Below are 27,169 nucleotides of genomic sequence, written 5' to 3' on the forward strand. Positions count from 1 at the left end.
GGCCCCCACCCATGCACCAGGCCTCTATCCTATATAGTAAAAGGGTAATATGCAAACTGACCCTAACAGCAGAAAGACTGGGAATGACTGGTCATTATGACACACACTGACCACCAGGGGGCAGACACTCAATGCAGGAGCTGCCCCCTCGTGGTCAGTGCGCTCCCACATGGGGGAGCTCTGCTCAGCCACAAGCCAGACTGATGGCTGCCAGCACAGCGGTGGTGGCGGGAGCCTCTCCTGCCTCCTCAGCAGTGCCAAGGATGTCCGACTACACCTTAGGCCTGCTCCCCACTGGCAAGTGGACATCCCCCAAGGGCTGCCAGGCTGCCAAAGGGATGTCTGACTGCCAGCTTAGGCCCAATTCCCCGGGGAGCGGGCCTAAGCCAGCAGGTGAACATCCCCCGAGGAGTCCCAGACTGCGAGAGGGCACAGGCTGGGCTGAGGGACTCCCCCGAGTGCACAAATTTTTATGCACCAGGCCTCTAGTTTTTATATATTTAAATCTGTGATCCATTTTGAGTTTATTCTTATATAAATTGTGTGGTTAGGTCAAGGTTCTTCTTTTTTTCTGCCTATGCTTGTCCAATTGCTCTAGCATAGCCGTGGGCAAACTACGGCCCGCGGGCCAGATCCGGCCTGTTTGAAATGAATAAAACTAAAAAAAAAAAAGACCGTACCCTTTTATGTAATGATGTTTACTTTGAATTTATATTAGTTCACACAAACACTCCATCCATGCTTTTGTTCTGGCCCTCCGGTCCAGTTTAAGAACCCATTGTGGCCCGCGAGTCAAAAAGTTTGCCCACCCTGCTCTAGCACCATTTAAAAAAACCTTCATTATTTCATTGAATTACTTTTTCACCTTTATCAAAAATCATTTGGGCATATTTGTGTGGGTCTATTTCTGGGTATTAAATTATGTTCCACTCAGCTATACGTTTATCCCTTCTCTAATACCATACTGTCTTGATTACAATAGCTGTATAGTAACCTTTAATATTGGATAGAGTGATTCTCTTTCAATTTATTATCTTCTTTTTCAAGATTGTTTTAGCTACTTGGAAGTTGTGCCTTTACATATAAATTTCAGAACCAGCTGGCCAAATTGTACAAAAAAGCTTGTTGGGATTTTGATGGGAATTGCATTAAGCCGGTGGATCAATTTGAGGAGAATTGACATCTTTATGATGTTGAGTCTTTCAATCCATGAATACATATGTCTCTCCATTTATTTAAATATGCTTTGATTACTTTCATCAATATTTTGTAATTTTCAGCTTACAGATCTAGTACTTACTTTGTTAAGATAACTAATTATTTAATTTTCTTTGGAGTGATTGTTAATGGTACTGTTTTTAATTTTAGTTTCTATCTGTTCATTATTACCAAATGAAAATGTGATTGGTTTTTGTGTGTCAGTTTCAAAAGAAACGAAAAGGTAGCTTTTAACTACTATTTTCTTCTATTTTTTATTTATCTTTAGGTGATATGTAGAATTGTCTTAGACACATATTGGGTAATAATTGACAACATTCCTGCAAAGGTGGTGGTATTGTTTTTATTTTACAGAACTTGCCAAGCTGATATATATGACAGAGGTGAGATTCAGACCCAGGCGGTATGGAGTTGTTTTCAATATGCTATACACGGTGTATTTTCTGAGAAGTTTAATCCCTGAAAATGACTACCTGATTAGAATCACTAGATATTCCTCTAGTTATTTTCTTCCTGTTTCTGGAGACTGTACACAAGTATCTACTGGCATTTAGTGTACTGGAGAAAATTGGGTTTCATTCCCTCTACTCAATGTTTATAAAAAATCTTTATATTCAAAATGTAAATATTAACCAAATTGGAATTCATTTATTCATTCCTTCAACTACTATTTATGAAGGCAAGTCTTATGCTAGCCAGGTCCTGGATATACAAAGATGAATAGATATTGTCTCTGCCTTTAATTTGCTTACACTCAAGTAAAGACCCATAAAAGAGCAGGTAGAATAAAGGGTGGTACCCAATAGTGTGCTGGAGCTGACTCATATCAGCTTTTGGGAGCCTATTATTAAATATTCAGAAACTATGTAAACCTGTTTTTACCAGTGGTAGTTTGAAATTGGCTATGGTTGGAGTATTTACACCATAGAAATTAGCAAATACTACAAATAGGACTTTTTTCTTTCTTTGCTTTCCCTTAGGCCAGTGGTCGGCAAACTCATTAGTCAACAGAGCCAAATATCAACAGTACAACGATTGAAATTCCTTTTGAGAGCCAAATTTTTTAAACTTAAACTGTATAGGTAGGTACATTGTTATTAACTTAATTAGGGTACTCCTAAGCTGGCCTTTGCTAAAAACGTCCTCAATCGGATTGAGGTACGTTCGCTGAGGTCAACCCCTTCCAACTCTCCCATCCTCAACTTGTGCATGAATCGCGCGCTTCCCCCATGCTGCGTATCCCGTCACCCGACCCACCGACCGACACCCCCCACTTCTAACGCCACTTCTTCAAAATAGACTCGCCCAGGCCGAAAACCGACTTTTGCACATGGGCCATGAAGTTTCAATCGCACTGTACATGCATGCCCGCTCATGGTATTTTGTGGAAGAGCCACACTCAAGGGGCCAAAGAGCGGCATGTGGCTCGCGAGCTGTGGTTTGCCGACCACTGCCTTAGGCCTCCATTTACTAACATGCCACTGTTGGTGCAGTAGTAGAGGTATCAAATCCATTCCCTTATCTCATTCCTACAGGAACCCATTCTGCATGTCATATCATAAGTTGTTTCAGAACCAGCTGCTTCTGGTGATTTAAGCAGCAGCCTTTCACAAACCTGGTAGCTTTTCCCTTTTTAGATGATGAGGGGAAGATTAAATCTAAATGTCCTATGGATTCTGTTTTTGTTCCAGTGATTATAAAGCAGCTAACTTCATTATCAACTTATATATCGTCAATGAGCCTTGGGTCTTCTCACTGGCCTGGTGCTCCAAGATTAACTCGGTGACCACAGACAACATTGTGCTCCTCAGGCAGATAAATTACCCGTACTACGCCATGGTGAGCTGAGTTCCAGATTGTTCTTCCAAGGCTGGTATAATAGGATTTCACGTCCCCTACCCCACCTGTATATTTCCCACTGTGTAGTTGCCTGGGGAGCGACTTAAGGGCAGAGACATCTATGATTTTGGAGGTGTGGCTTTCTCCCTTCTATCACACAGATCCTACTGTGAACTTGGAAATGTTCTATTGGCCAAAGAAAATCACATGGTCAAGTCCAGATTCAAGGTGGATGAGGGCAGAAACAGACTTCACCTCTTGTTGGGGAGGAATAGCAAAGTCACATTGTATACTTTTATTTTCACTCAGATTTTACAGATTTAAGTAACATTTTATTATACTGCACAATTAAAACAATAAATACAACTGTTCTAAGCCATTTGAGGCACAAGACAACTTATTCTTGGTTTTGCTTGGTGATGCTCATGGGGTGGGCATCCATCAGTCTGGTTCCCCGAGGGCATTAAGAGCCCTAGTTTAGTGGAAGTTAGTTAAGAGCTCCTACTACACCTGTCTAGTAGGGCTGTTGTGAACATTAGATGTGAAAATACCCTTAAAGTGCTTAGAACACTTCCTTAGCTCCTGTAAGTGTTCATTAATTGTTAGTTTTTATTATTATCATGATCATTAGTGTTTTTATTAATATCACTAGAGGCCCAGTGCATGAAATTCATGCATGGGGGCGGGGGTGTATGTGTGTGTGTACCTCAGCCCAGCCTGCACCCTCTCCAATCTGGGACCCCTCGAGGGGTTTCTGACTGCCCATTTAGGCAGTCGGACATCCCTCTCACAATCCAGGACTGCTGGCTCCCAACTGCTCACCTGCCTGTCTGATTGCCCCTAACCGCTTCTGCCTGCCAACCTGATCACCACCTAACCACTCCCCTGCTGGCCTGATCAACGCCTGACTGCTCCCCTGCCAGCCCTATTGCCCCTAACTGCCCTCCCCTGCCGGCCTGTTCACCCTAACTGCCCTCCCCTGCTGGCCCAGTCACCCCTAACTTCCCTCCCCTGTGGGCCTGATTGCCCACAACTGTCCTCCCCTGCTGGCCTTCTTGTGGTGGCCATCTTTGACCACATGGGGGTGGCCATCTTGTGTGTTGGAGTGATGGTCAATTTGCATATCACCTCTTTATTATATAGGATTATTCAATCCAAGGAAAGACCTCGGGATAGGGTGGGGAATGGCCTAAGAAAGAATAAAAAATGCCAGCCCCAGCAGCATGAAGTAAAATTGGAGGGGGAGCAGTGGAGGAAGAAAGGGAGAATCAAACCAGGAAATTAGAAAACTCACACAAGAGGCCCTAGGAGCTGGAGCTCTGGGATGTGGTGATTCAGGTAAGGAGTGTAGAGCAGGGGACATGTTAGGTAAGGGAGAATTATAATTTCAACCTACTTACTTGAAGTATCATGATATAGAACTGCTGGCTCACAGATGAGGTGCTTCAGTATCACCTGGGAAGCTGTTAGAAATACAGAAGTTCTAATTCCTGAGGTCTGTAGAGAGACCCAGGAACCTGTACTATTGAAAGCTGCGCAGGTGGATTTGGATGCACAGCCAGGCTTGGGAAGCCGAGCCATGGAAACACAGAGAGCTGGGACTCCAGAACTTGGGCTGTGGTCCTGGGTCCAGAGCAGACTTGCCATGTGATTTCTCTGGGACTCCCTCAGGCCTCTGTGTTGAGTGGCCAGGGAAATGAAGAGTGTGCAGTTTCATCCCTCTAGAGCCCCTCCCCCCTTGGAAGGGTGATTGTTAGGAGAGCAGCAGGTATTCTCTGTGTGTGAGATCACCACATCCGACAGCTTCCTCCGCCTGGTTTGTTCCCCTCCACTCCATCCCCAGCCCTGGCAGCAGAGTAAGGGACTTGGCCCATCTGATCTAAAATCCCTTCCAACAGTTCATGAACTGTAGTTTGTTTTCTACTTTGCAGACACCAAAGTCCTATGTGTTCCTGTGGGTTCTCCTGGATTGTATTTCTGCAGTTTTCATTTTCACCGTATTTTATTTTCATTGGTAAGCATATGTTTGTGATTTTAAATGAATTTTTCCCAAAATAAAAGTACAAGTGGTTCCTTTGAGAAGTTGAGAAAAAACAGTTAAACACCCTTCCTATAATCCATTCCTCATGGCAAGTTCTCAGGAAGACAGGGTTAGTAATCTGAACCCTTCATTTCTTTTCATGCTGCCTGCAGCTCGTCACACCCCTTCCACCTCCTCTGCACAAGACAGTATTCTAAGGATAAGGACTGTCACTGATGCTCAGTGACCACAGATTCAGTGGGGATTACTTGGGAGAGGATGGGAGCTGAAGGTTGTCAAGAACAAGTGCCTCCATCTTCCCACCTTCCACAAAACTGGACATAGCAGGACGCTGTGTAAACAGCAAGTTCACAAACCTGGAAGCCTGGGTTTTAGCCCTGGATTTGCCCCTTAGTTGCAGGGCGACCCTAGGAAAATCATTGTCCTTTTCTAGGCCATAATCTTTATCTAAGAAAATGACATGTCAGAATCCATGCAGGGATAATGCTACATGGTTACAAGTTTCCAGGTGGGAGAGGAAACACCAACTAGAAGAATTTTAGCTAAAGGAGACCATGGTTGTGTAGACCTAATCATGACCACCATTTCTTCACTGTGAGTTATCCTTTAAAGGGAAAACTATAAACCCTCTGCTTAAGTGAGAATTTTACTGGATAATGTTTCTTTTCTGGCTACTGCCTTGGATTATTGTTCTTTTTTTACTACTACCTTGGGTTATTGTTATTTTTGGCCACTACCTTGGATTATTGTTATTTTTGGATTATTATATTCTTATCCAAGATTCACGGATAGTCTGCTTCCTTCCAGGTGGAGAGAGAACCTAAGAGAACAAGTCTTCGAACGCACCAGCAGTTACACAGGTAAAGTTGGGGGCCTACCCCACTGCTACCCATTACCCCAGGGCATGGGGTCTGCTTTTCATGTCACTGACAAGTGCTGAGGGAGTCGGATATGGAGGGTGGGGACCAGAGAAAAGTGAGAGGTGTAGCTGGGCACAGATTCTGGAGGGCCCTTGACATCAGGCTCTTTTTGGACTTCATTCTCTAAGCAGAGACCCCATAGGAAGATGTTGAACATGGTATTTACTTTTTATTTCTTCATATCTTTATTCAGCACACAGTTCTTGAGTTCTCACTTTGTGCCAAGCACCCTGCGAGGGACTGAAGATCATTGAAAAAATGGAGGTTGGCTCTACAGAGCAGAGGGTTGGCCCACAGAGAACAGTGAAGAAGCAGACAAAAGTATAGCTATTGACATTAGTGGTCCAGACACCCACATCCAGAATAGCTGTGGGCAATGTGTGTTGGAGGGTCGGTGGCGGGGGACACAGCAGAGATCCTGAAGTGCTGGACTAGAGTCTGGACTCTGCATATAAGCAGTCAGGAGATGGCAAATGAGTTTCAAACAGGGGAGCGATATGCTCGGTTTCTGTGTAGAGGGGATGGAATAACAGAATACTTTATTATTAAGCAGAAGAATTCAGGTGCTGAGGAAGGGAGATAGGTCCAGTAAGGGAAGGGTAAGCTAGATTGAACTTTCAAAAGGTTGTGGCGATAATCACATTGTTATTGGTTTGGGAAGCCAGTTCAATGTCAAAGGAAAAACCAAGTAGAAGGCAGAGGACTGTGCAGTACATGATACTGTTTCTTTCACAGTTTCTGGAACCTTTAGTAAAGCAGCACAAAATCATGAATTAATTTAATTTATTGTGGATGGTGAAGATCCTGAGATGCTATGCACCAGTGGTAGATGACTGAATAACACAATACTTAGAGTCAGGAATGGATCCACGGGGACTCTGAAAGAATGTTTAGAAATTTGGATAAATTAAATGGAAGTCATTTATACTGTGAAACTGAAGGTTCAAACCAAGATTGTCCAAATCTCTTGAGGGGAGGAGAATTCTAAAGTAACTCTTAGTTACATGAATCTTAAGATCACTCTACTGGCTGTTAAGAAGTCTGAGGGCTGTATTCCAGATACCTTATGATTTTTAGTAGTTGCATGAATAAACTAAGGCTGCCATAATAAAATATCGTAGGCTGGTGGCTTAAGCAACAAAAGTTTATTTTCTCACACTTATGGAGACTAGTTCAAGATCAGTGTGTCAGCAGGTTTGGTTTCTTCTGAGCCCCTGTTCTTGGCTTGCAGATAGCCACCTTCTTGCTGTACCTCACACAGCCTTTCCTCTATGCGCATACACATCTTCAGTGCCTCTGTTTGTCTCCAAATTTCCTCTTCTTCAGGCAGATTGGATTATTGCCCACCCTAATGGCCTTATTTTAATGAACTCTTTAAAGGCTCTATCGCCAAGTATAGTTTAGATTTTGAGGCACTGGGGTTAAGGCTTCAACATGTGAATTTGGGGGCACACAATTCAGCCCATTACTAACAGAGCCAAAAAATGAAAAGAACATGGAAATGGTGAGGAAATCATGGATAGGAGAGGTTTTGAAAGAAAATTTGAAGATATGTATACCTTTAATGGCTATAATGCCTTAGAAAAAGTACTCAGTTAACTTCCAACACCCTTCATGTTAAAATGAAAAGGAGAGAAGGTGAATAGAAAATAAGTTGAGTATTTCAGTTTAAGAGTTTTTAGTTGCCTATTGCATAAACTAATTTTGTCTGATCTAAGCAGAAAGAAAAGGTATCAAAAGGCTGTTTGAGTACTTCCAAGAAAAACCTAGAAGGTTCAAGACCAAGTTTAGAATCCTGGAAGGAACAAGTAAGATTAGATAGAACTCAAAACCTCAGTCTAGGTTGAGGGGAATAGAGCCCCCAATACTAAGCACAGTGTCACATCTTACACCATAGCCACCAACAAGATGGGCATGTATGGCTGTTGCCATCAGAAGATATTCAGCACCTTTCTAGCTTAAGGATATATTTTTTCAGCACTCTAAAGAACTCAGTCCTTTGTTTTCTGTCTTATATAGTTTCTTTTTTCTTTTTCTTTTTAAATCCTCCCCTGAGTATATTTTTCCATTGATTTTAGAGAGAATGGAAGAGAGAGGAAGAGACAGAAACATCTATGTGAGAGAAACACATTGATTGGTTGCCTCTTGCATGAGCCCGACTAGGGCCCTGGCTGGGGAGGAGTCTGCAGCCGAGGTACATGCCCTTGACTGGAATTGAACCTGAGACTCTTCAGTCCACAGGCCAACACTCTATCCACTGAGCCAAACCGGCTAGGGCTCATATAGTTTCTTATGAAAAGTCTTCCAAGATAAAAATAGTTTTTTCATTTTCTTATCTTTGTTCCTCTACTTCTAATATGTCCTTTTTCTCTGCTTTTTAAAAAATTATCTTTATTGTTGAAAGTATTAGAGATGTCCCCTTCTGACTGCTTTTTATGATTGTTTCTTTTGTTACTGGTTTTCAGTAATTTTATTATGGCCAGGAATTTAGGCATGGGTTAGCTGGGTACTCTGTTTAGAGTCTCACCAGGCTAAAATAAAGGAATTGGCCTGGCTGAGACTTAAGATTACTCTTTCATTCTCACTGGTTTTTGGCAGAATTTAGTTCCTTAGAATTGTAGGACTGTAACTGTCCCTGTTCTCTTGATCACTGATGACAGGGTTTTTCTCTGAGCTCCTGGAGTTCACCTTCAGGTCCTTGTCATATGGCCCTCTCACAACATAGCAGCTTACTTTTTCAAAGCTAGCACAATAATATATCTCATAGCAGATGGATTCAGAAAAAGGAGAACAAAGGAAGCAAAATAACAGAAAAAAACAATAGACAATAAGTTGAAACATGGTAGTCATAAATGCAACCATTTTATTAATTACATTACATATAAATGGACCAAATACTCAAAAGTAGAGATTGTCTAATAGAAAAAAAGAAAGTCCCAACCATATGTGGTCTACAAAAGAAATACTTAAAACCAAAGTCACAAATTGATTCAAAGTAAAAGGATGGGGCAAACAATCTGCATCTATATATATAAGAGCCTAAGCAACCTTTACGACCAGTCGACCAAACGACTGGTTGCTCTGATGCGCACTGACCACCAGGGGGCAGACGCTCAACGCAGGAGCTGCCCCCTGCTGGTCAGTGCACTCCCACAGCCAACCTCCCGTGGCTGGCCAACTTCCTGTGGTCCCTCCCTGATCAGGGTCCCTCCCCCTGGCCAGCCAACCCTGATCGGGCGATTAGCCCTGATTGTCAACCAGGCTGAGGGACCCCATCCATGCACAAATTCATGCACTGGGCCTCTAGTAAGAAATAATATCAGAAAAAAATAGACTTCAAAACATGGAACATTACTGGAAACAAAGATTTCATAATGATGAAAAGGTCAGTATATCAGGAAGCCATTATAAATAAAATGATGTATGCACTTAATATCAGAGCTTCAAACCATATGAAACAAAAAATGAAAGAGAAATCATAGTTGGAGATTTTATAAGTAGTCTCTCAGTACTTGAAATAAATAATCACACACAAAAAAATAAAATCAGAAGGGTTATAGAAATCTGAACAACAATTTCAGTCACATTGACATAAAACAAAATTCCCAACAACTGGAAGAATATACCATATTTTCAAATGTACATGGCATATTTACCAAAATAGACCAGATGATAAGCCATAAGACAAGTCTCAATAAATAAATTTCAAAAGATTTGGATCTTTACACAGTGTATTCTGTGACCACAACAAACTTAAAAACAAATATTAATAAAATATCTAGATTAGCCTCTAAATACTGGAAATTAATGTATTTTTAAACATTCCATTGATTTAGGAGTAAATCACAAGGGAACTTAGATATTATATATTTTTAAGTAAAGGATAATGCATATACAACAGCAGGACTTACAGGAAAATTTAAATGTTAGAAGGAAGAAAGGTTTAATACTGTTTAAGTTTCTACCTTAAGAATCTATAAAAAGAAGAGTACATTTTTCCTAAGTAAAAGAAAGGAAATACTAAATATAGCAGCGATCGATAAAACAGAAAGATACAAAGGAAATGCAAAACAGTGGAAAGTTAGTCCTTTGAAAAGTTTAATAATATTGATAAACTCTTAGCAAGATGTGTGAGGTGGGGGGAGGGAGAGAAAGAGGTTGCCAATATAATTGATGATGAATAAAAGAGTATATCCATAGATCCTAGCCATAAAAAGGAAAATTATGAACATTTTTATGTCATTAAATTTGACAACCAAAATGAAGGGAACAATTCCTGAAAATATATTTTACCAGACCTGACAGAAAAAGAAATAGAAATTTGTAATAACCCACTATCAAAATCAAATTCATATATCAAAAACTTCACCAGAAAGAAAAGTTTGGGCCCAAAGAGTTTCACTGGTTATTCAAATATTTAAGAAATAATACTAATAGCCTTGGCCGGTAGTGTTCAGTGGTTAGAGTGCCAGCCTGCACACGGAAGGGTCACAGGTTTGATTCCCAGTCTAGAGTTATGTACCTGGGTTGCAGGTTCAATCCCCTGCCCTGGTCAGGGCTCCTGCTGAAAGCAACCAGTCAGTGTCTCTCATTCACATCAATGTTTGTCTCTCCCCCGCCCCCTCCCTTCCACTCTCTAAAAATCAATGGGGAGAAATATCCTCTGGTGAGGATTAACTAAAAATAAATAAATAAATGATACTAATATTATACCAACTCAAAAAAAAGAGGAAAGAACACTTCCCAGCTGATTTTTGAGGCCAGAAAAGTCCTCATATAAAACTTCACAAAGACATTACAGAACAAAATTTACAGATCAATATCATCTACAAACTTAGACATAAAAATCCTTAACAAAATATTAGCAAATTGAATCAATCAATGTAAACAGGATGATACATCATGAGAAAGTAAGGTGTATACCAGTAATGCAAGATGGATATTTCATATAAAAACTAATATAATCCCATATTAAAATAAAAAAAGCATATTTGACAAAAGTCAACACCCCTTTATAATGAATGTCTGGGCTAACTAGGAATAGGGATTAAACTTCCTCAATCTGATAAAATATATTTACAATAAACCTACTGCCAATATCATTTTTAATGGGGAAGCAATGAATATTTTCCCTGTAAGATCAGAAATAAGGCAAGGATATCTGCTCTCACAACTTCTATTCAGCATTGTGCTGGAGATCATAGCCAGTTTAATAAGATAAATGACAGCTATAAAGGAATAAATAAAACTTCTGGTTTGCAGATACGATTATTTAAATTAAAAACTCTAAGGAATCAAACAACAAACAAACCTATTGAAAATAATAAGTGGGTTAAGTAGTCGCTCAGGATATAAGGTCAATATACAGAGAAATTAATTGTAAGACTTTATATTACCAATGAATAATTGGTAAAATTTTAAAAATCTAAATGCCATTTATAACAACATAAAACCTGAAAACTACAAATGTTTGCTAAAAGAAGACCCAAATAAATGGAGCAATACACCACATTCATGAATTAGAAAACCTAATATCCTAGGTATTTGTTGTCCTAAAATTCAGTTGACCTACAAATTCCACTCAAGAGCAATAAAAAATCCCCTTCCTCCTGACAAAAGATAAAGCTCATGTGTGTAGCTATTTCTTCAAGATTGAAATTACATTCAGGGTAAAAAAAATAACCAAGTTCTGGGCTTACCACTTTGGATTCTCACTTTCTTCTAGATTTTGGCTACACAGTTCCTCCCTTATTGTAAATTCTTATATCATTTAAGATATTTTATTGGTTTTGTATATTATCCAGTTTTTAATTTGTCTTTGGTAAGAGTCAAATCCCCAGCTCCATTGCTAGAAGACCTCTCCACCTTTTATTTTTTCTATTAGTCAGCTAGATAAAAATTATTTTTTGAGTACTTACTATGTGACAACACTGTATCTAGTGGCAAGCAAGACAAAGTCTCTGACCATAAGAAGCTCCTATTCTAATAGAGAAGTGTTCATTATTTATCTTTTTCTTGTGTTCATTTTTTAAGGCAATGGTTGTGAAGTGCATGAACTTTAAGAGAATGTTAATTTCTGTCTTCTGAGGGCTTCCCTGGGGGGTTGGAACCTCACACAATAGACTCTTCGATTCCAGCGGCATGCTGAATTGCATGACCATGATAAAGTTTGCACAAAGTCTGGGATAGGGAGAACTAGGGGGAAAGAACCTGAGATGGTAAGTGAGGGACTAACATTTTAAATATAACGAGGATTTCACTACATGACCAACAGGGATTGGAGAGGTGACATTTGAGAACTCCGTGTGTTTGTCTTTTCTATCCCACAGATACTGGAAGTATAAGATACAAAGGGAGAAAAAGTGAGAAAGGAGAAGATTACTCTGCAGCCATGCCATCTCCTTCCCAAGTTGGGGAAAGCCCGGAGCCTCCAGCAGCCCCTCCCGAGGTTTAACCAGGATAAAAGACATTGAACCATAATCAGTCCAGGAAGCCACCGAGCCTGCTACAGATGACCTTAGACAACCGGTGCCCACTGAGAAGGCCTTTGAATCCACCCCAGCACTCACCTAGAAGGCCAACAGAGGCCACCCTCCAGACTGCAGTGCCAGAGGCAAAGGACCCAGCAGTTTCCTCCATAGACACTTCTCACCCTAAAACAACCCAAAAAGACTCCCACTGTTGAATACTCCCAAGAATCCTGTTTTACGATGTTTTCCACCACATCCAACATGTCCTTCTCCTTTGGGCTCTCTTCAAAGAATGAGCCACATCTTGCCCCCTTCTAATTCTTCCTCTCTGTGCCTAAGGGTGGTGATGGTGGGGAGCGGTCAAGAAGGGAGTGCAGAAGAGCATTGGAAGCTCGATGGAGAACGTCAGGTCTAGCCTTTCTATAAAGGATGCAGCTCCAGGGTGTAGGCAAGAGGGAAAACAACTGCTGTGGTCTTGGAGCTGGAGCGCATTCTTCCCTGGATGATACGGGTTTTTCTCATCCGAACCCTTCATAGTAGCCCTGCTAATGGAGCGGCGGTGGTGAACTTCAGCATGTAAATAAAGGCAACCTTTCAGGAAGACAGAAGGTAAGTGGAGTATGCATTCTTTGGACCCTTCTGTGATGACTCAGGCTGAAAAAGACTAGGGGATGAGTGCAAAAGGGATGCCATCCTGGGTCAGAAAATGAGAGGTGGCCTGGGCATGTTAGGGGCAAAGATTTTATCCACAGGCATTCTTTGTGATCTAGTGTGAAGTGGGATGATGCTTCCTAATAGTTTGCTGTTGGCTGATTCCCCAATGGAAAGAGGGCGCATTCCTTGAAGGGAAACTACAACTTAGAACAAGCAGCTGGAGCCCCTTCTGTGTGGGATCCCAATAGTAGAAGCAGTGAATTGAGTTCCACTAGGTGACCTTCACCTATTCACACTTATCTGGGCCTCAGTGTCCCCATCTATACGATGATGGTGTAGGGGCAGACCACTGTAGCACCTTCCCCAGGCCCAGGCTTATCCTGGACTGACTGTGGAGGCAGGTAACCACTCGGGGTTGTGGGGGGCGGGAGAAGGGAGGGGCAGGACAGTCTAGGACAGCAACACGACCATCCCAGAAGGCAGGGCTATGGTTTGGGGCCTGCGTTTCCTCAACGCCCCCTCCCTCTCCCACAGGCAGCTGCGGAGAACAGGAATAGTACTCCCTGTGGGTCGGTTGGGCACCTAGACGCTAAACACCTGGGTGTGTGAGGGCAAGCAGGACTTGGCTCTGCTGAAGTATCAGGGGGACCCCGAGGCAGATCACAGACACACCCGCTTCAAGGGGATTCTCCCCTGTCACCTCACTAGGCACTCATCCCGGCCACAGCCCCAAATCACACCTTCCCTCTCTGAAGCCTCCAGCTCCAGACCTGCCCAGGTCATGGCCAAACTTGGTTGTCCATCCTGGTGTCAAAGTAGCATTTTACAGGCACCCACTGGATGTAGGGATTTAACCCAAAGAGACATTGTTCGTGGGGTTCTCAGGGATTTCTTAATGAACCAAGGAGATGTTTCTGGCAGGATTCCGGGGCCACTCTGGCTCCACTGGCCCTGGTGAAGGCTCAGAAGCCAGTCCCTCCTTGACCTCTTGCCCGTGCACACTTAGGTCCTCACCTCCCAGGCCGAAGCCCAGCATTTCTCTGCTATCTGCCCTTGTCTCAGCCAGTCTTTTAAATCTCTTTCAAGCACACCTTGGGCTCAGACACCCCTACCCCCAGGCCCAGACCAGCTTGGCCCTGTACACATAGACCAAGGAGAGAGTTACACAGCCAACAGGGCCCTGTCCCCACAGACTCTTTCCCTCCTCCTCCCATTAGAGACACTCCCAGGCCAGAAGGTGAAACACGTGCTTTATGACCTGAGGTGGTCAGGAAAGAGGGGCTCAGCACTCACACTGCAATAGAGAGAGGAGTCCGTCTCCTCCACCCCAGCTGAGGGTCCTGGACGTACGGGAATTCAACCAGTCCAGTCCTTAGGTGTCAGAATACTCTTGATTAGGTTGGTTTGGTCTGGTTGCCCCCAGGATGGAGAACTAGGGTGTCCTCTTGATTCCCGGTCCCAGTGCACACAGAAAGCCAAAGGAGGTCGCATGGCCGGGCTGGTCTGGGATGAGAGAAGCGTGCACGGAGCACAGGCTCTTACAACCGGGAAGGCCACAGCCAGGACCAAATCCTACCTGCGGGCCTTAGGGGTGTTGGAAGGGTGCTCTGCACCCCAGCAAGGCCACCTCACTGGAAGGAGGACCAGAGTCCAAGCTGGTGCTGTCACTGGTGGCTGGCTGGCCCAGCTTCTCTGCCCGATGGCAAAGGTCTTCCCCCAGCTGCCACCTGAGGCGCAGGCACAGAGCCAGTGCCGCCTCCACACTGTTCACTTGCCACTCCGGGAGCCCCGCTGTTTGCTCATGGCCGTGAGCATCTGGCTGATATAGGAAGTCAGGAGGTCATCCATCTTGTAGCCCTGGAGACAGTGGCAAGATGATAAACAGTGCAAAGAAGGACAGGCCCAGCCCACGCACACCCAGCTCCCAGAGAAGTGCAGTAGGCAGCACCCTGGACAAGGCAACTCTCATCCACTCTGGATTCGGTCTCCCCAGCTGCACAGTGGAGGGGCTGGATTCCTCCAGGTAGATGTCTACGGTTCTAAGCTGTATGACCCCACATGAAGGCCTAGCTTGTGTGTCCCTCACATTCTGGAAGCCTACCTCCAAGAATGACTCTAAAGGCTACAAGTGAAGCTATGCCTTGGAAATTGAGTCCAGGAGGCCTCGTTGGTAATGGTTTTACTGTTGAACTCAGAGTTGAAGGCTCACTCCCCAGGTACTAAAGGCACTCAAACAATAGTTACTGCAGGAGGGGTCTGTTCCTCAGCCCCAGATTAAGCCTCTTCTCCCAGACCTAAAGCTGAGCCTCAAAATGACCTGACCTTGGCCCCAACCTGACTCTTGATCCTGGCCCCAGGCCAAGCCACGCACTCCCCATGTTTGCTCCAGGGCCTGGAGAGCGGCTGAAGCTTTAGTGCAGCAGGGGCGCCCGCCAGGCCTGGAAAGGCGCTCTCACCAGCGACGTCTCACAGAGCAGCTTGCTCCCGCGCACCAGGTTCCCAATGGTGATGTGGAAGTAGGTGTTGCCGCTGCTCCAGTTGGAGATCTTGGTGAAGGGGTGCGTGGTCAAGATGTCCTGGGGGAGCAGAAGGTCTGAGGCTGCACAGCCTGGACTCTCTGGCCTCACTCCCTTCAGCTCCAGCCCACAGACACCACCCATAGGAAGGGCCTGGGGCCCTGGGAAGATGAGCAGGAGGGTAGAGGCTAGCTCTGCCAGAGTGCTGCTGGGGAGGCAGGGGCCTTCCTGCTCCACGTCTGGGTTGGGACCAGCAGGTGGGATACCCAAGGGAGTCAAGAGACTGCTGGGATGTGGGAGTGGACATGTCGGAGGCCTAAAGGAACTGAAACTGTGGTCCTGGGTGAGAGACTCCAGGGAAAGTCTAGGAAAGAGACAAGAAGAAGGAACAGAGTGGATCCAGAGACATGGAAGCATGGAACAGTGTGTGTAATCTCAGAGGGAAGGTGGAGGAGGGTGGGTGGGTGGAAGGTAACCAACCAAAGACCTTGTAGGCATATATGCATAACACATGGACACAGACAATAGGGTGCTGAAGGCCTGGGGCGGGGGCAGGCTGGAGGGGGTCAATGGGGGAAAAGGAGGACATATGTAATACTTTCAACAAGAAAGATTAAAAAGAAAAGACAGGACAGAACCTTGGGGAACACAGTGTTATGGGCTGGATAGAGAGGAAGCCCACAGACGGGTCTGAGAGGAAAACCAGGCAAACACGGAGCCAAGAGGAAGACGGGTCACTGGCGCCCGCAGTGCAGCTGTCTTCCTGTGCACGTGGTAGGTCTGTGCTTCCTGGTCCCCTGGATGGGAGTGCTTGGCCCATAAATATGAGCATTAGTCACCCCAGCACAGCCTGCCATGCTGCCCACGACAGGCAGAGAGCATGTAAAAAGGACAGAGTGGATGGTAGCGTCCAATGATGCTGACAGGCAAGTGCTAAGGCGTTCCCTGGGTTTAGTAACAAGGTGTTAGTAACTAGCAGAGCCGTTTGGATGGAGCAGATGAGGGTCAGGAAGTAGACGGAACAAGCACAGCCTCTCAAGATGTGTGGCCACGAGGGCAGGTGATGTGAGGGTGGAGGCTGGCAGGGGCTTCATTAGGGGTGCAGACAGAGCAGCCTGCCCCTGCCTGCTCTGCCCATTCTCTGCTCACCTTGGTCCTGGGATCAATGAGGCTGACCCCATACTTGTTGATGGCAATCAAGAGGATCTCCGGGAAGTTTGGCTCCGTAGTTTGCTAGTAAAGAAAGTAAAAAATCATCAGGTGGGGACCCAGAGCAGGAAAAGCTGTGTGCATCTGGAGCAGAATAAAGACGCTCCAGCTGGGATTAAGTTGACCTGCCAACTCGGTGCCAGGGGGGCAGGGTGCTGGCAGCCCTGCCATGCCACCTTGACAAGAGCTCCCACAGATTATCCTCCGAGAGTCTGGCATGTTTACACATCTGCTTCCCTCCAGGCTGAGGTCTTGTCCCTCTGTGTCCAGCACCGAGTCCAGGGCTCAGCACTTAGCCGAGACACCCGGCTGAGACAGGTCCTGAGCTCTCCTCCTCTCCAGGCCAGGGCAGGCACAGAGGCCGCCACTGCTCCCCACGGTCCTGGGGAGGAGTCCCTGTCTTCTCAGCCCCCTCCCCCCCACCTCCCTCCTCTCTGAGAAGCCGCCCACAGCATACCTTCACCTCGAAGAAGGCTGAGCCAAAGGTGGGCCACTTGAAGATGACCTTCAGGAAGGCCAGCTTGGCCTCCTCCTTGGACTTCCCCGCGTGCTTGTTGAAGTAGGCGACGATGGACTGCAGGGGGAGGCTGGGTCAGTCTTCTCCCCTGCCCCTCCCCCATCTGCTCTGTCAGCAGCTGTCATGGGCCTTGGAGGGCCCGGCAAATGATGGGGTCCTGGAGCCATGGCGAGCTGCCTTCTTATCCTAGTTAGTGGATTGCTGCCCTCCCTCCCCTCCCCCAAGCAAGCAGGCCAAAGAGTAGCAATCAAGTAAAGCCAGGACACCACAGCCATCACAGTAACCACGGTAACCAGGACGGAACATTATTGCAAAGTGGCCTTTGCCTGACTCCTTTGCCTGAAAGACTGGAGACTAAAGCAAGTGGAGAGGGAATGGGAGGGTGACCCTATCACACGCGGGGCCACAGGAGACGCTTCCCTGGGCTGTTGGCTGCTCCTTGGCCCCTGGGGTGCCCGGAGACCCATTGTGGGGGACCTTATTCCCACCACCTCCCCCATGCTCACCCGCTTCCAGTCGTCAGGTGAGACCTGCCGGATGAGGTCCTGGGGCACCAGCTCCCGCAGCAGCTTTGGGATACTGGGGAAGTAGGACTTGTCTTCTTCGAACTTGACCCTGTAGATCAGCGCCCCCAGCTGCAGCACCTCTTCCCGCGTGCACTTGTGGTAGCCTCGGAGATACTTGGGCAACTCCTGCCAGAGACAGAACAGGTCACAGGGAGGCAGGGACTTCTTCCCTACCACCCTGAGGCTGGGTCCACCTGCTTCTCCAGCCTCCTTAAGGGGAAATGGCACAGGGCAGGACAACAGCAATTGTGCCCACACAGGTTCAGCACGTTGCAGTTCAAAACAGAGCTGCATGGGAATAGTATGTCATTTCCCCTCATAACAGTCCAGTGGGGTGAGCAGTCCCATTTTAAAAACGCAGAAACTCAGAGTGACCCGCTGGTGAACCTGAGACGATTCACCAGCCCACCCAGGCCTGTCCTTCTGTGGGAAAAGCCTCTCCGCCCAGGCCTGTCCTTCTGTGGGAAAAGCCTCTCAGCCAGCCTCCTTCCACTGATCCCTTGAGACTGGCTGGTTTCAGCAGCAGCACCAGCCCATTCCGCACCTTGAACTTCCAGACCCAGAACCAGAGTAACTGAAGATGATGAGTAACTCAAAAACAAAGATGAATCCTCTAAAGGGCCAGCACCACCCACAGGCTCCTGGAGCCTTGAAGCTCTCTTGTTTAAAGCATAGGGAAACAGAGGCTGGCCTGAGGACACAGGGCAAATCAGAAACCCAAGTCAATGGTGATCCACCTACCTTTTCACGTACTCACTCATATACTCATCCACGCTACCACCTATCTGCTCATCTATACCCACTCATCCATCCATCTACCCAGCCATATGGGTCTACCCACACATCTGTTTCCACCCATTTCCCTATTTGTTCATCCATCCACCTACCAACCCTCCTACCCACTTACCCATTCACCCATCCATTCACCGATATCCAATTCAAAAATTCATTTACCATCCATCCTTCTCCCATCCATTCACAGAGTCACCTATTCACGCACCCATCAAGCCAACATCTACTTATTGAGCATCAACTATGAGCCGAGCCCTATAAGCAACAACATATATCCTCCTTACTCTCACTGAACTTATAGGCAAAGCAAGAACAGACATTATCACATCAAACCAATGTACAATCCCAATCTTTGAAGGAAATATTCCCAGTGCTATGAGAACACAGAACAAAGTGACTTGATAGAGTCTCAGGGACAGGGAAGACTTCCCTTAAGATGATTCATAAAAAACAGCATGGAGATTCCTCAAAAAATTAAAAATAGAACTGCCTTCTGACCCAGCAATTTTACTTCTGGGTCTAGTATATCCAAAGAAACCCAAAACACTAATTTGAAAGAATATATGCACCCCTATGTTCATTGCAGTGTTATTTACAATAAGCAAGTTATGAAAGCAACCCACGTGCCCATCAGTAGACGATTGGATAAAAAAGCTGTAGTACATATACACAATGGAATATTACTCACCCAAAAAACGCCCACACATTTGCAACAGCATGAATGAGGGTATTACACTAAGTGAAATAAGGCAATCAGAGAAAGACAAATACCATATGATTTCACTTACATGTGGAATCTAAAGAACAAAGCAAACCAATAGAAACAGACTCATAAATACAAGGAACAGACTGATGGTTGCCAGAGGGGTGGGAGATTAGGGAACTGGGTGGAAAAGGTGAAGGGATTGAGAAGTACAGATTGGCGGTTACAAAATAGTCACGGGGATCTAAAGTACAGCATAGGAAGCATAGTTAATAACATTGTAATCACTAGGCATGCTGCCAGGTGGGTACTGAAAATGCTGGACGGGACACTTTGTAAAGTATATGACTATCTAACCACCATGCTGTACACCTGGAGCTAATACAAAATACTATCGAATGTAAAGTGTAATTGAAAAAAAGACACATCCGATGATGGAATTCACATCCAAAAGCTCAGCAGGTAAAGAGGAAGAGACCCGAGAGAAGAGCATCCCAGAAGAGAGCAGGACAAATCTCTCCCCAAGGCTGTGCCGGTACAGCCCCGCCCCGGCAAGGACACAGGTCTCTGCTTCTACAAGCGCACAGGCCGCACGCAGCACGTGGAGGCTACAGCCGCAGAGCGGTGCTGGCGGCTCACCTGGTAGTAGTGGAAGATGGAATCCGCCATGGGGTCCTTCCCTGGCACCGTGGTGGTCCACAGCTTCTTCATGAAGAACACCTGGTAGGTGAGCGAGGGCACGATTCCTGTGGCAGAGGGCAGCCGGGTGTCACCCAAAGGTCCCAGTACAAGATGTGCCCATGCCCAGCACCAGCCCCGGAGGAGACCCTCTGGGTATGACATTGAGCCAGCCCCCACCCTGCTCTGGGCCTCGGATGCACCCAGGACCCAGCCTCATGTTACCATCCTTGACGGGCCGTGCTTTCTTTATCCAGTCTGTCAGGTGTCGGACAAAGTCAAAGAAGAAGTCATTCTCGGGCACGCTGATGACCTAAGGACATGGCCATTCTAGTCCCCTCATTTTAGCTGGAGCAAGACTGTCTTCTGACTTCCCCACCCCAGGACCTGGTGGCCCCTTCTCCACAGACTCCCTCTGGCAGCCAGAAGGGGTGTCCGTGTACCAGCCCCACCCTGCCCGACCGTGCCTGCTGAGTGTCTCCAGAACACAGCCCACGCAGAGGGACAGTCACTCCATTCTGTCATTCAGCAAAGAACTGCTGAACGTTGCTCTGGGCCCCGGGGAAAAGGCTGAGAACGAGGCCCAGTCCCTGCCTGGCACATTCTGCGGCATCCACGTCCTGCTCCTCCTGCAGGCTCTAAGCCAGCGGTTCTCAACCTGTGGGTCGCGACCCCTTTGGGGGTCGAACGACCCTTTCACAGGGGTCGCCTAAGACCATCGGAAAACACATATATAATTACATATTGTTTTTGTAATTAATCACTATGCTTTAATTATGTTCAATTTATAACAATGAAATTACATCCTGCATATCAGATATTTACATTATGATTCATAACAGTAGCAAAATTACAGTTATGAAGTAGCAACGAAAATAATTTTGTGGTTGGGGGTCACCACAACATGAGGAACTGTATTAAAGGGTCGCAGCATTAGGAAGGTTGAGAACCACTGCTCTAAGCGATCCTGGGTCCAGGACCTCACTGAGACCCCTCTGCACCCCGTGTCAGGCACAGGGACAGTCATGAAGTGAGGAGACAGACATGGATGCACCGGGAGCTGGAGTGAATGGGAGGGAGTACTTATCTGCCAGAGCTGGTCAGGGAAGCCTTCCCAGGGGAAGGGGCTTGACCCTGGGCCTTTGACCCCATGCGCAGAGAAGCGGGGAGCAATGTGGGACCTCCGCTATGGAGGCAGACCCACCTAGATCTAGCCCCTTCTGTGTGACCTTAGATAAGTTCACCTTTCTCAGCCCGGGCTTTGTGACCTGTCAGGTCAAGGGTCAGTTCAAGGATTAATTGGCCTCTGCAGGCAGCTGAGGGAGTGGTCAAGTCAAATCTGGAAGTATATGTGTGCTGGGTGGGGGGAGGGGCCTGGTGTGAGGCTAGCTGTGCAGTGCCCCAGAGGAGAGATTTCGGGGCAGCTGCTGCCTGTAAGGGGGCACACGGGGACGCCACATACAGGAGCACCTCTCTCTTCCCCTCTCTCCCTCCCTCCCTCCCTCCCTCCCTTGTTTCCTCCCCGTGCTGCCTCATGAGTTGCTAAGGCTTCAGCAAATGTCCCAACCAACAGACCAAGAGCAGGCAAGACTCACCACCCACCTTGTCTGCAATTTTGACAAAGAGGCTGAAGCCCTCTGAGGACTTGAGGAGCAGCCGGGCGGCGATGTTCTGGCAGAAGTCCTTGGCCTTGGTGCTGGACTCCACCTCGAAGGCCTGGAGGAGGGGGGCTCACTTGGCTCTGGCTGTGCCTCCAACGAGACCGACCCCCTCCCATGCAAGACACGCCCCTCCGAGGGGGCTCCCGTGGGTCCGGAGCTAGGCACAGCATTTATGGAAAGAACAAGGCAGCTAACTCCTGTCTGGGTCTTCCCAGATCGTCCTCCCCTGAGCAGGACTCAGCCTTGGCCTCAGGGCCCTGGGCCTGCTGAGCAAGCCTGAGTGATAGTGGAGGAGCACAGAGGGCAGGGGGTGGGGCGACTGGAAGGAGAGAGACAGGAGGTGGAGGCGCACAGAGGGCAGGGGCAGGGGGTGGGGCGACTGGAAGGAGAGAGACAGGAGGAGGAAGAGAGCAAATTTCAGAAAAAGGGGGGAGGAGAAAAGAGGGGGAGGCAGCCCAGAGTGGGCTGGGAGGGACCGCAGAGTCTGGGGAAGTTTAGACGGAGGGAGGAGTGTGATGAGAGAGGGACCTCCATGTGACCTTCCGCTGGAGGGGACAGAAAAGGGTCTTAGAGAGTTTTGTCCTTGTGTCTGGCATCCTGTCGTGGCATTTCTGAGTCTCTAGTCTCTAGACAAGTTTTAAAACTGCTTTTCAGATGGAAAGTTTCAATGTTGGACGCATTTCTCTGAACATGACGCTGTGCTGAGATGGGGTCAGGAGTGGACACCAGGAGGCAGCCTGGCCGAATGGGCGGGACAGGAAGACAAAAGGGACCTTTGGACAAGGGGACCAAGGTGGTGGGGACCCCCAGTCAGGCCAGGTGGGGGGAGGGAGGGAGGAAGGTCTGAGGGAAGTGGGCCAGGGCGATAGGAACAGAGCTGGCCCCAGGGAGGGGCACCACACTGAGCTCAGCTCCAGGGAGAAGGCACTTGGTTCCCAGGCCAGGCCTCCTCAGCGGGGGCGGCGGGGGGGCGGGGAGACCTTCTCAAGGAAGCTGCTCACCGGAACCCAGAGGCTCCTGACCCAGGGGTCGGTGCCCACCTGACTGAGCTCTGACTCCACGAGGGGCAGGAGGAAGGGGCAAACGTGGGGATGGCGGAGGGGAGGACTCGGGCTGCTCCCTGTGCCCCCGAGGGCATTCATGAAGGTGTTTGGGGCCGTCCATGAACCAAGCAGCCAGTGGCCCTCACCTCGTCGGTGTCGTCGGGGAAGTAGACCTTGTGGAATATCTGGGTGGTTTTGTGCTGGATGGCCTCCACCTCCACCAGGTGTGGGGGGTACTTCCGGGACCCATTTCTAAAAGCCGGGGGTGGAGGGGACACAGTCAGGGGGCAGCTGGCGCATGACGCCAGGAACCGAGGGAACTTTTGGAGACGGAACACGCACTTCAATCCCCGTCCATCCCGTCTTACCAGGTGACAGTCACTTAACCTCTCAGAGCCTCCAGTTGCCCATCTGTGCAATGGGATAGCAGTGCCCACCGCATAGGGCTATGGAGGGACCGAATGAAGGGAAGGGTGCAGGTGGGCTTTTCAGAGTATGAAGTGCAGTCAGGCGTCTGCCTCCCTGACAGACTTGAAGGCATGAGCCAAGCCCTTCTGAGCAACCAGACTCAACTGGGTCCGAACGGGCACTGGGTGCTGCAACCTTTGTCCAGCTGACCGCTGTGGTACCCAGGGATGGTCCCAATTACTGGTGGTCATTTCCTCACCCCGAGGGGGCTCGTCCTACAAACCTGGTGTGGCCGGGAGCCCATCCCAATGCCTGCCCCCCAGCTCTGTGCCATTGCCTCTGCCCCTGGGGCTGCTGTACCTCAAGGCTTTCTGGAGCCGCTGCAGGCAGTCGATGGCGAGGGGGCAGTGCTTCCGGGACTGCAGGAAGCGCTGCACGTGGGGCAGGAGGATGTTGCTGGGGGGGAAGAGGCCCGTGCACAGCCAGAGCAGCTCCCAGCCCCGCTCCTCGCTGTACCTGCAGGAAGAGGGGTGGTGTCCAGCCGGGTACCATGGCCCCATCACGGAGTCTGAGCACCACCCGGGGCTGCACACCCCTCGGCTTCTCACCACAGCAGCACACGCCTGGCCTGACCCCCACCCCTGTCTGAGGACCAATGGACCCACCTCCCTGACAGCTCGATCCAATTAGTGCTACTCAAAGTGTAGTCAGCTGAACCATGAGGGGCCAGTTATAGCCACAGGGAGATAAGATGCTCATGCCAGAATGAAAATCAGCTGTGTCACCAAGTACTTTGGTTCAACTAAGATTTTTTTTTTAGCAAGACTTTCCTATGAAGGAAGAAGTGTGTGATTTGTTCTGGTAGAAGCTCTCCTACTCTTTGAATAGCACTAAGTTAGAACAGCCGCCGGGCTCCCTCAGACACCATTCTGAGCTCCTGTGTCTGACAGGGGGGAATCTTGGAGGGCTCCTAGGAGGAGGTGGCATTTGGTCTAGGCCAGTGGTCGGCAAACTCATTAGTCAACAGAGCCAAATATCAACAGTACAATGATTGAAATTTCTTTTGAGAGCCAAATTTTTTAAACTTAAACTCTATAGGTAGGTACATTGTTATTAACTTAATTAGGGTACTCCTAAGGCTTAGGAAGAGCCACACTCAAGGGGCCAAAGAGCCGCATGTGGCTCGCAAGCCGCAGTTTGCCGACCACGGGTCTAGGCTTTGAAGGATGAGAAAAATTCTGATATGCGAAGGAGATGAAAAGTTTTCCAGGCTGTGACTATGGCACGTACAGAGGTTTGTCAGTGTGAAGAGATTTGATGTATGGCTCTTGAGAAAGAGCTGTAGAGAGTGACACCACTGGGGAGGGAGTTGGGGGTCTGGGCATAAGGGGAGATGGTAGGGCTTCTCTCAGGCTCTGAGACTAACATGTGCCTGACCGCCCATTCCTGCAGTTGGATGGCCCAGCAGGGGAAGAAGGTGATACCCTCTGGGACCCAACACCTTTAGCCCATGAGAGTTTTAAGCCAGAGCTTCCAACTGACACCTAGCCCAGCCCGAACCAGAGACGGGACACTTGCTCATGAGCTGAACCTGCAGCCGACAGCAGAGTCTGGGCTGGGCAGGAGGATCCAGAGGAGGCTCAAGCAGGGAGTGGCAGGAGCTAGGACAGTGGTTCTCAACCTTCCTAATGCCGCGGCCCTTTACTACAGTTCCTCATGTTGTGGTGACCCCCAATTTCATTGTTACAAATTGAACATAATTAAAGCATAGTGATTAATCACAAAAACAGTATGTAATTATATATGTGTTTTCCGATGGTCTTAGGCGATCCCTGTGAAAGGGTCGTTCGACCCCCAAAGGGGTCGCGACCCACAGGTTGCGAACCGCTGCGCTAGGAGGAGCTGGGCCTGTTAAACTTGGGGAAGGACAGGCTCAGAGGGCACAGCTAGCACCTCTTGGTTCTTGACCCCCCTGAGGCGGAGGTAGGACATGAGCCTGAGGGTGGCTCCCTGCCCTGAGGGAGGGAGGGAGCTCCCCATCACCATGGGTGCATGACCTTTAGGACGCCCTGCAGCTGGGAGCACTAGGGATGGGCCTGCCCCCTTACCTGCCCACAGCCCCAGGCTCACCTGATGTGGTTGTCGGTCAGCTGCTTCAGGATCTGCACGTATACCTCGTCCTTGAGGGGCTCGGCCTTCAGGGCTCCCTCAAAGATCTGGTCGGTGAGCTCGTTGACGGAGCGCATCCTCTTGGATGGGTAGTCGCCCATGTACTTGAGCATGGCTGGTGGGGGTGGGGGGAGCATCAAGGAAGGGCTTGTGTCCGCGGGGGCGGCACTGGGCCAGGAGGCAGGAGGCCCTGGGCCTCAGACTACTCACTTAGGAAATGGGCATCGCTTTCCCACCCTGCCGTCCTTGTCCACCGCCCACCCCTCTCCTCAACTCCTGCGGCCGCCTCCTCAGGCCCCCGATCCTCTATCCGAAGTGCTCGCAGCACCAGGAGGCAAGGTCCAACTCACTAATCTGTGCCAGCCCTGCCCAGGGGCCCCCATGGCCTCGGGACACAGTCCAGGCTTCTTCACAGGACCGGAACCCTTCGTGAGCCAGCCCACATCTTGAGATTCCCTTCTTGGACCTGCCCGCAAGCTGTGCCCTGGAACACCTGCTCTGTTCTGCCTCGGGGCCTTTGTGCAGGCTGCTCCCTGTGTCTGGAACACTCCCCACCTGTCTCCCCTTTGACTGGCTAAGTAAGTCCTACTCAGTTTTCAGGTATCAGCCAAAAAACCACTTCCTCCAGGAAGCCCTCCCTGCCCTCCTCCAAGGCTGGGTCAGGTCACTGCGCTGCCAACCCCATCACAGCACTGATCCCGGTCAGCATGTCTCTCCCCTGAGGCCCGGGACTGGGTCTGGTCACCACTGTGTCTCGATGCTGGCCCAGTACATGGCAATAGTACTGTCAACTGAATAACAGGCAGGAGAGATGATGGTGAGGTGGCTCCTTGCACACTGTAAGGCTGTAAGGTGCCGGCACATGGATGGAGGGGCTCCATCAGCATCCCCCCACATCTGCCCAGGACCCAACTGAACCCCAGAGGGAAGCAGGCGTCTAGATGGAAACCCTAGAGGCTGAGGCCCGGCCCCACCCTGCCCTGCGGTCCCCTCCCCGCGCCCCACCCCGTCGGTGCGGATACCGATGAAGGCCATGCAGGCCTCCTGCGAGAGCTCCTCGCTGCCCAGGATCTTCTTGAGCAGCGCCTGCTTCAGCGGCTCCCGCGTGTGGCTCCACAGCCGGTCCTTCCCTCGGGCCTTGGACACCATCACACGGCTCAGGGTGTGCTTGGGTGGGGGCCTGGCAGGCACAGGGACAGTCAGCGCTAACAGGCACCACGTTGTGAGACCCAGCCCCACCCAGCCCCATCGCTGGAGGTCAGGGGTCAGAACAGGCCCTGCTCTTCCCTGCAGCCCTGTGACCGGGGCAGTGCCAGCCCCGGGCCTCGCCTTCTCTGCTGGAAAACGAAGGTTCTGACATCTGTGCCCCAGACAGCCCTGCCCCTCCCCACCTCCTCTCTCCTGCTCCTCTCTGCTCCGCCCTGGCACGGGCTCTTCCGGAGTCACCCCTACACAGCTCAGCGAGAGGCCACCTCCTCCAGGAAGCCTCGCCTCTGCCCCAGCAGCCCCGCCACATGCTGGGTACACAGAGTCACAGCTCCTGCTTGTGTGCCCATCTCCCCACCAGGACTGCGAGTCATGAGTGCCCAGGATCCCTCTGGGGTGGCACAGCCACCTTCTCTCAGAGGAAGGAAGGATAAGATGACACATAGAAGGGTCATCTCGAGGACAAAAACGGTCCCCTGCTCCCTCTGACCCAGACCCTGCTCAGAGGTGGGGTTGCTTTGTGATGCCCCCACCAGAGTCGCAGAAGCCTGCCGCTTGC

At 48.8% G+C, this 27,169-nt stretch overlaps 2 protein-coding genes across 6 annotated transcripts in view; one reads left to right on the top strand and one right to left on the bottom strand.

Moving 5' to 3' along the window:
- The window catches only part of GDPD4 (glycerophosphodiester phosphodiesterase domain containing 4), a 68,386-nt gene extending 62,348 nt beyond the window's left edge, over positions 1-6,038 (top strand). The window contains exons 12-14 of the mRNA XM_014540362.1: positions 2,910-3,057; positions 4,989-5,071; positions 5,906-6,038. Of these exons, the coding sequence (XP_014395848.1) occupies positions 2,910-3,057; positions 4,989-5,071; positions 5,906-6,038 (364 nt within the window). The remainder of the gene's footprint in view (positions 1-2,909; positions 3,058-4,988; positions 5,072-5,905) is intronic.
- A 5,957-nt stretch (positions 6,039-11,995) lies between these two features.
- Positions 11,996-27,169, bottom strand: part of MYO7A (myosin VIIA) — a 69,738-nt gene continuing 54,564 nt past the window's right edge. For all 5 annotated transcript variants that reach the window (XM_014540387.1, XM_005867033.2, XM_014540388.1 and 2 more), the window contains 12 exons: positions 26,427-26,584; positions 25,366-25,519; positions 23,596-23,751; positions 22,974-23,079; positions 21,726-21,839; positions 20,349-20,436; positions 20,085-20,191; positions 17,891-18,076; positions 17,325-17,441; positions 16,808-16,891; positions 15,599-15,718; positions 11,996-14,999 (listed from right to left, as the gene is read on the bottom strand). In XM_014540387.1, coding sequence (XP_014395873.1) covers positions 14,910-14,999; positions 15,599-15,718; positions 16,808-16,891; positions 17,325-17,441; positions 17,891-18,076; positions 20,085-20,191; positions 20,349-20,436; positions 21,726-21,839; positions 22,974-23,079; positions 23,596-23,751; positions 25,366-25,519; positions 26,427-26,584 — 1,480 coding nt within the window. In that variant the 3' untranslated portion in view covers positions 11,996-14,909. The remainder of the gene's footprint in view (positions 15,000-15,598; positions 15,719-16,807; positions 16,892-17,324; positions 17,442-17,890; positions 18,077-20,084; positions 20,192-20,348; positions 20,437-21,725; positions 21,840-22,973; positions 23,080-23,595; positions 23,752-25,365; positions 25,520-26,426; positions 26,585-27,169) is intronic.

This window comes from Myotis brandtii, unplaced genomic scaffold (genome assembly GCF_000412655.1).
Source record: "Myotis brandtii unplaced genomic scaffold, ASM41265v1 scaffold244, whole genome shotgun sequence".
Lineage (NCBI taxonomy): Eukaryota > Metazoa > Chordata > Mammalia > Chiroptera > Vespertilionidae > Myotis > Myotis brandtii.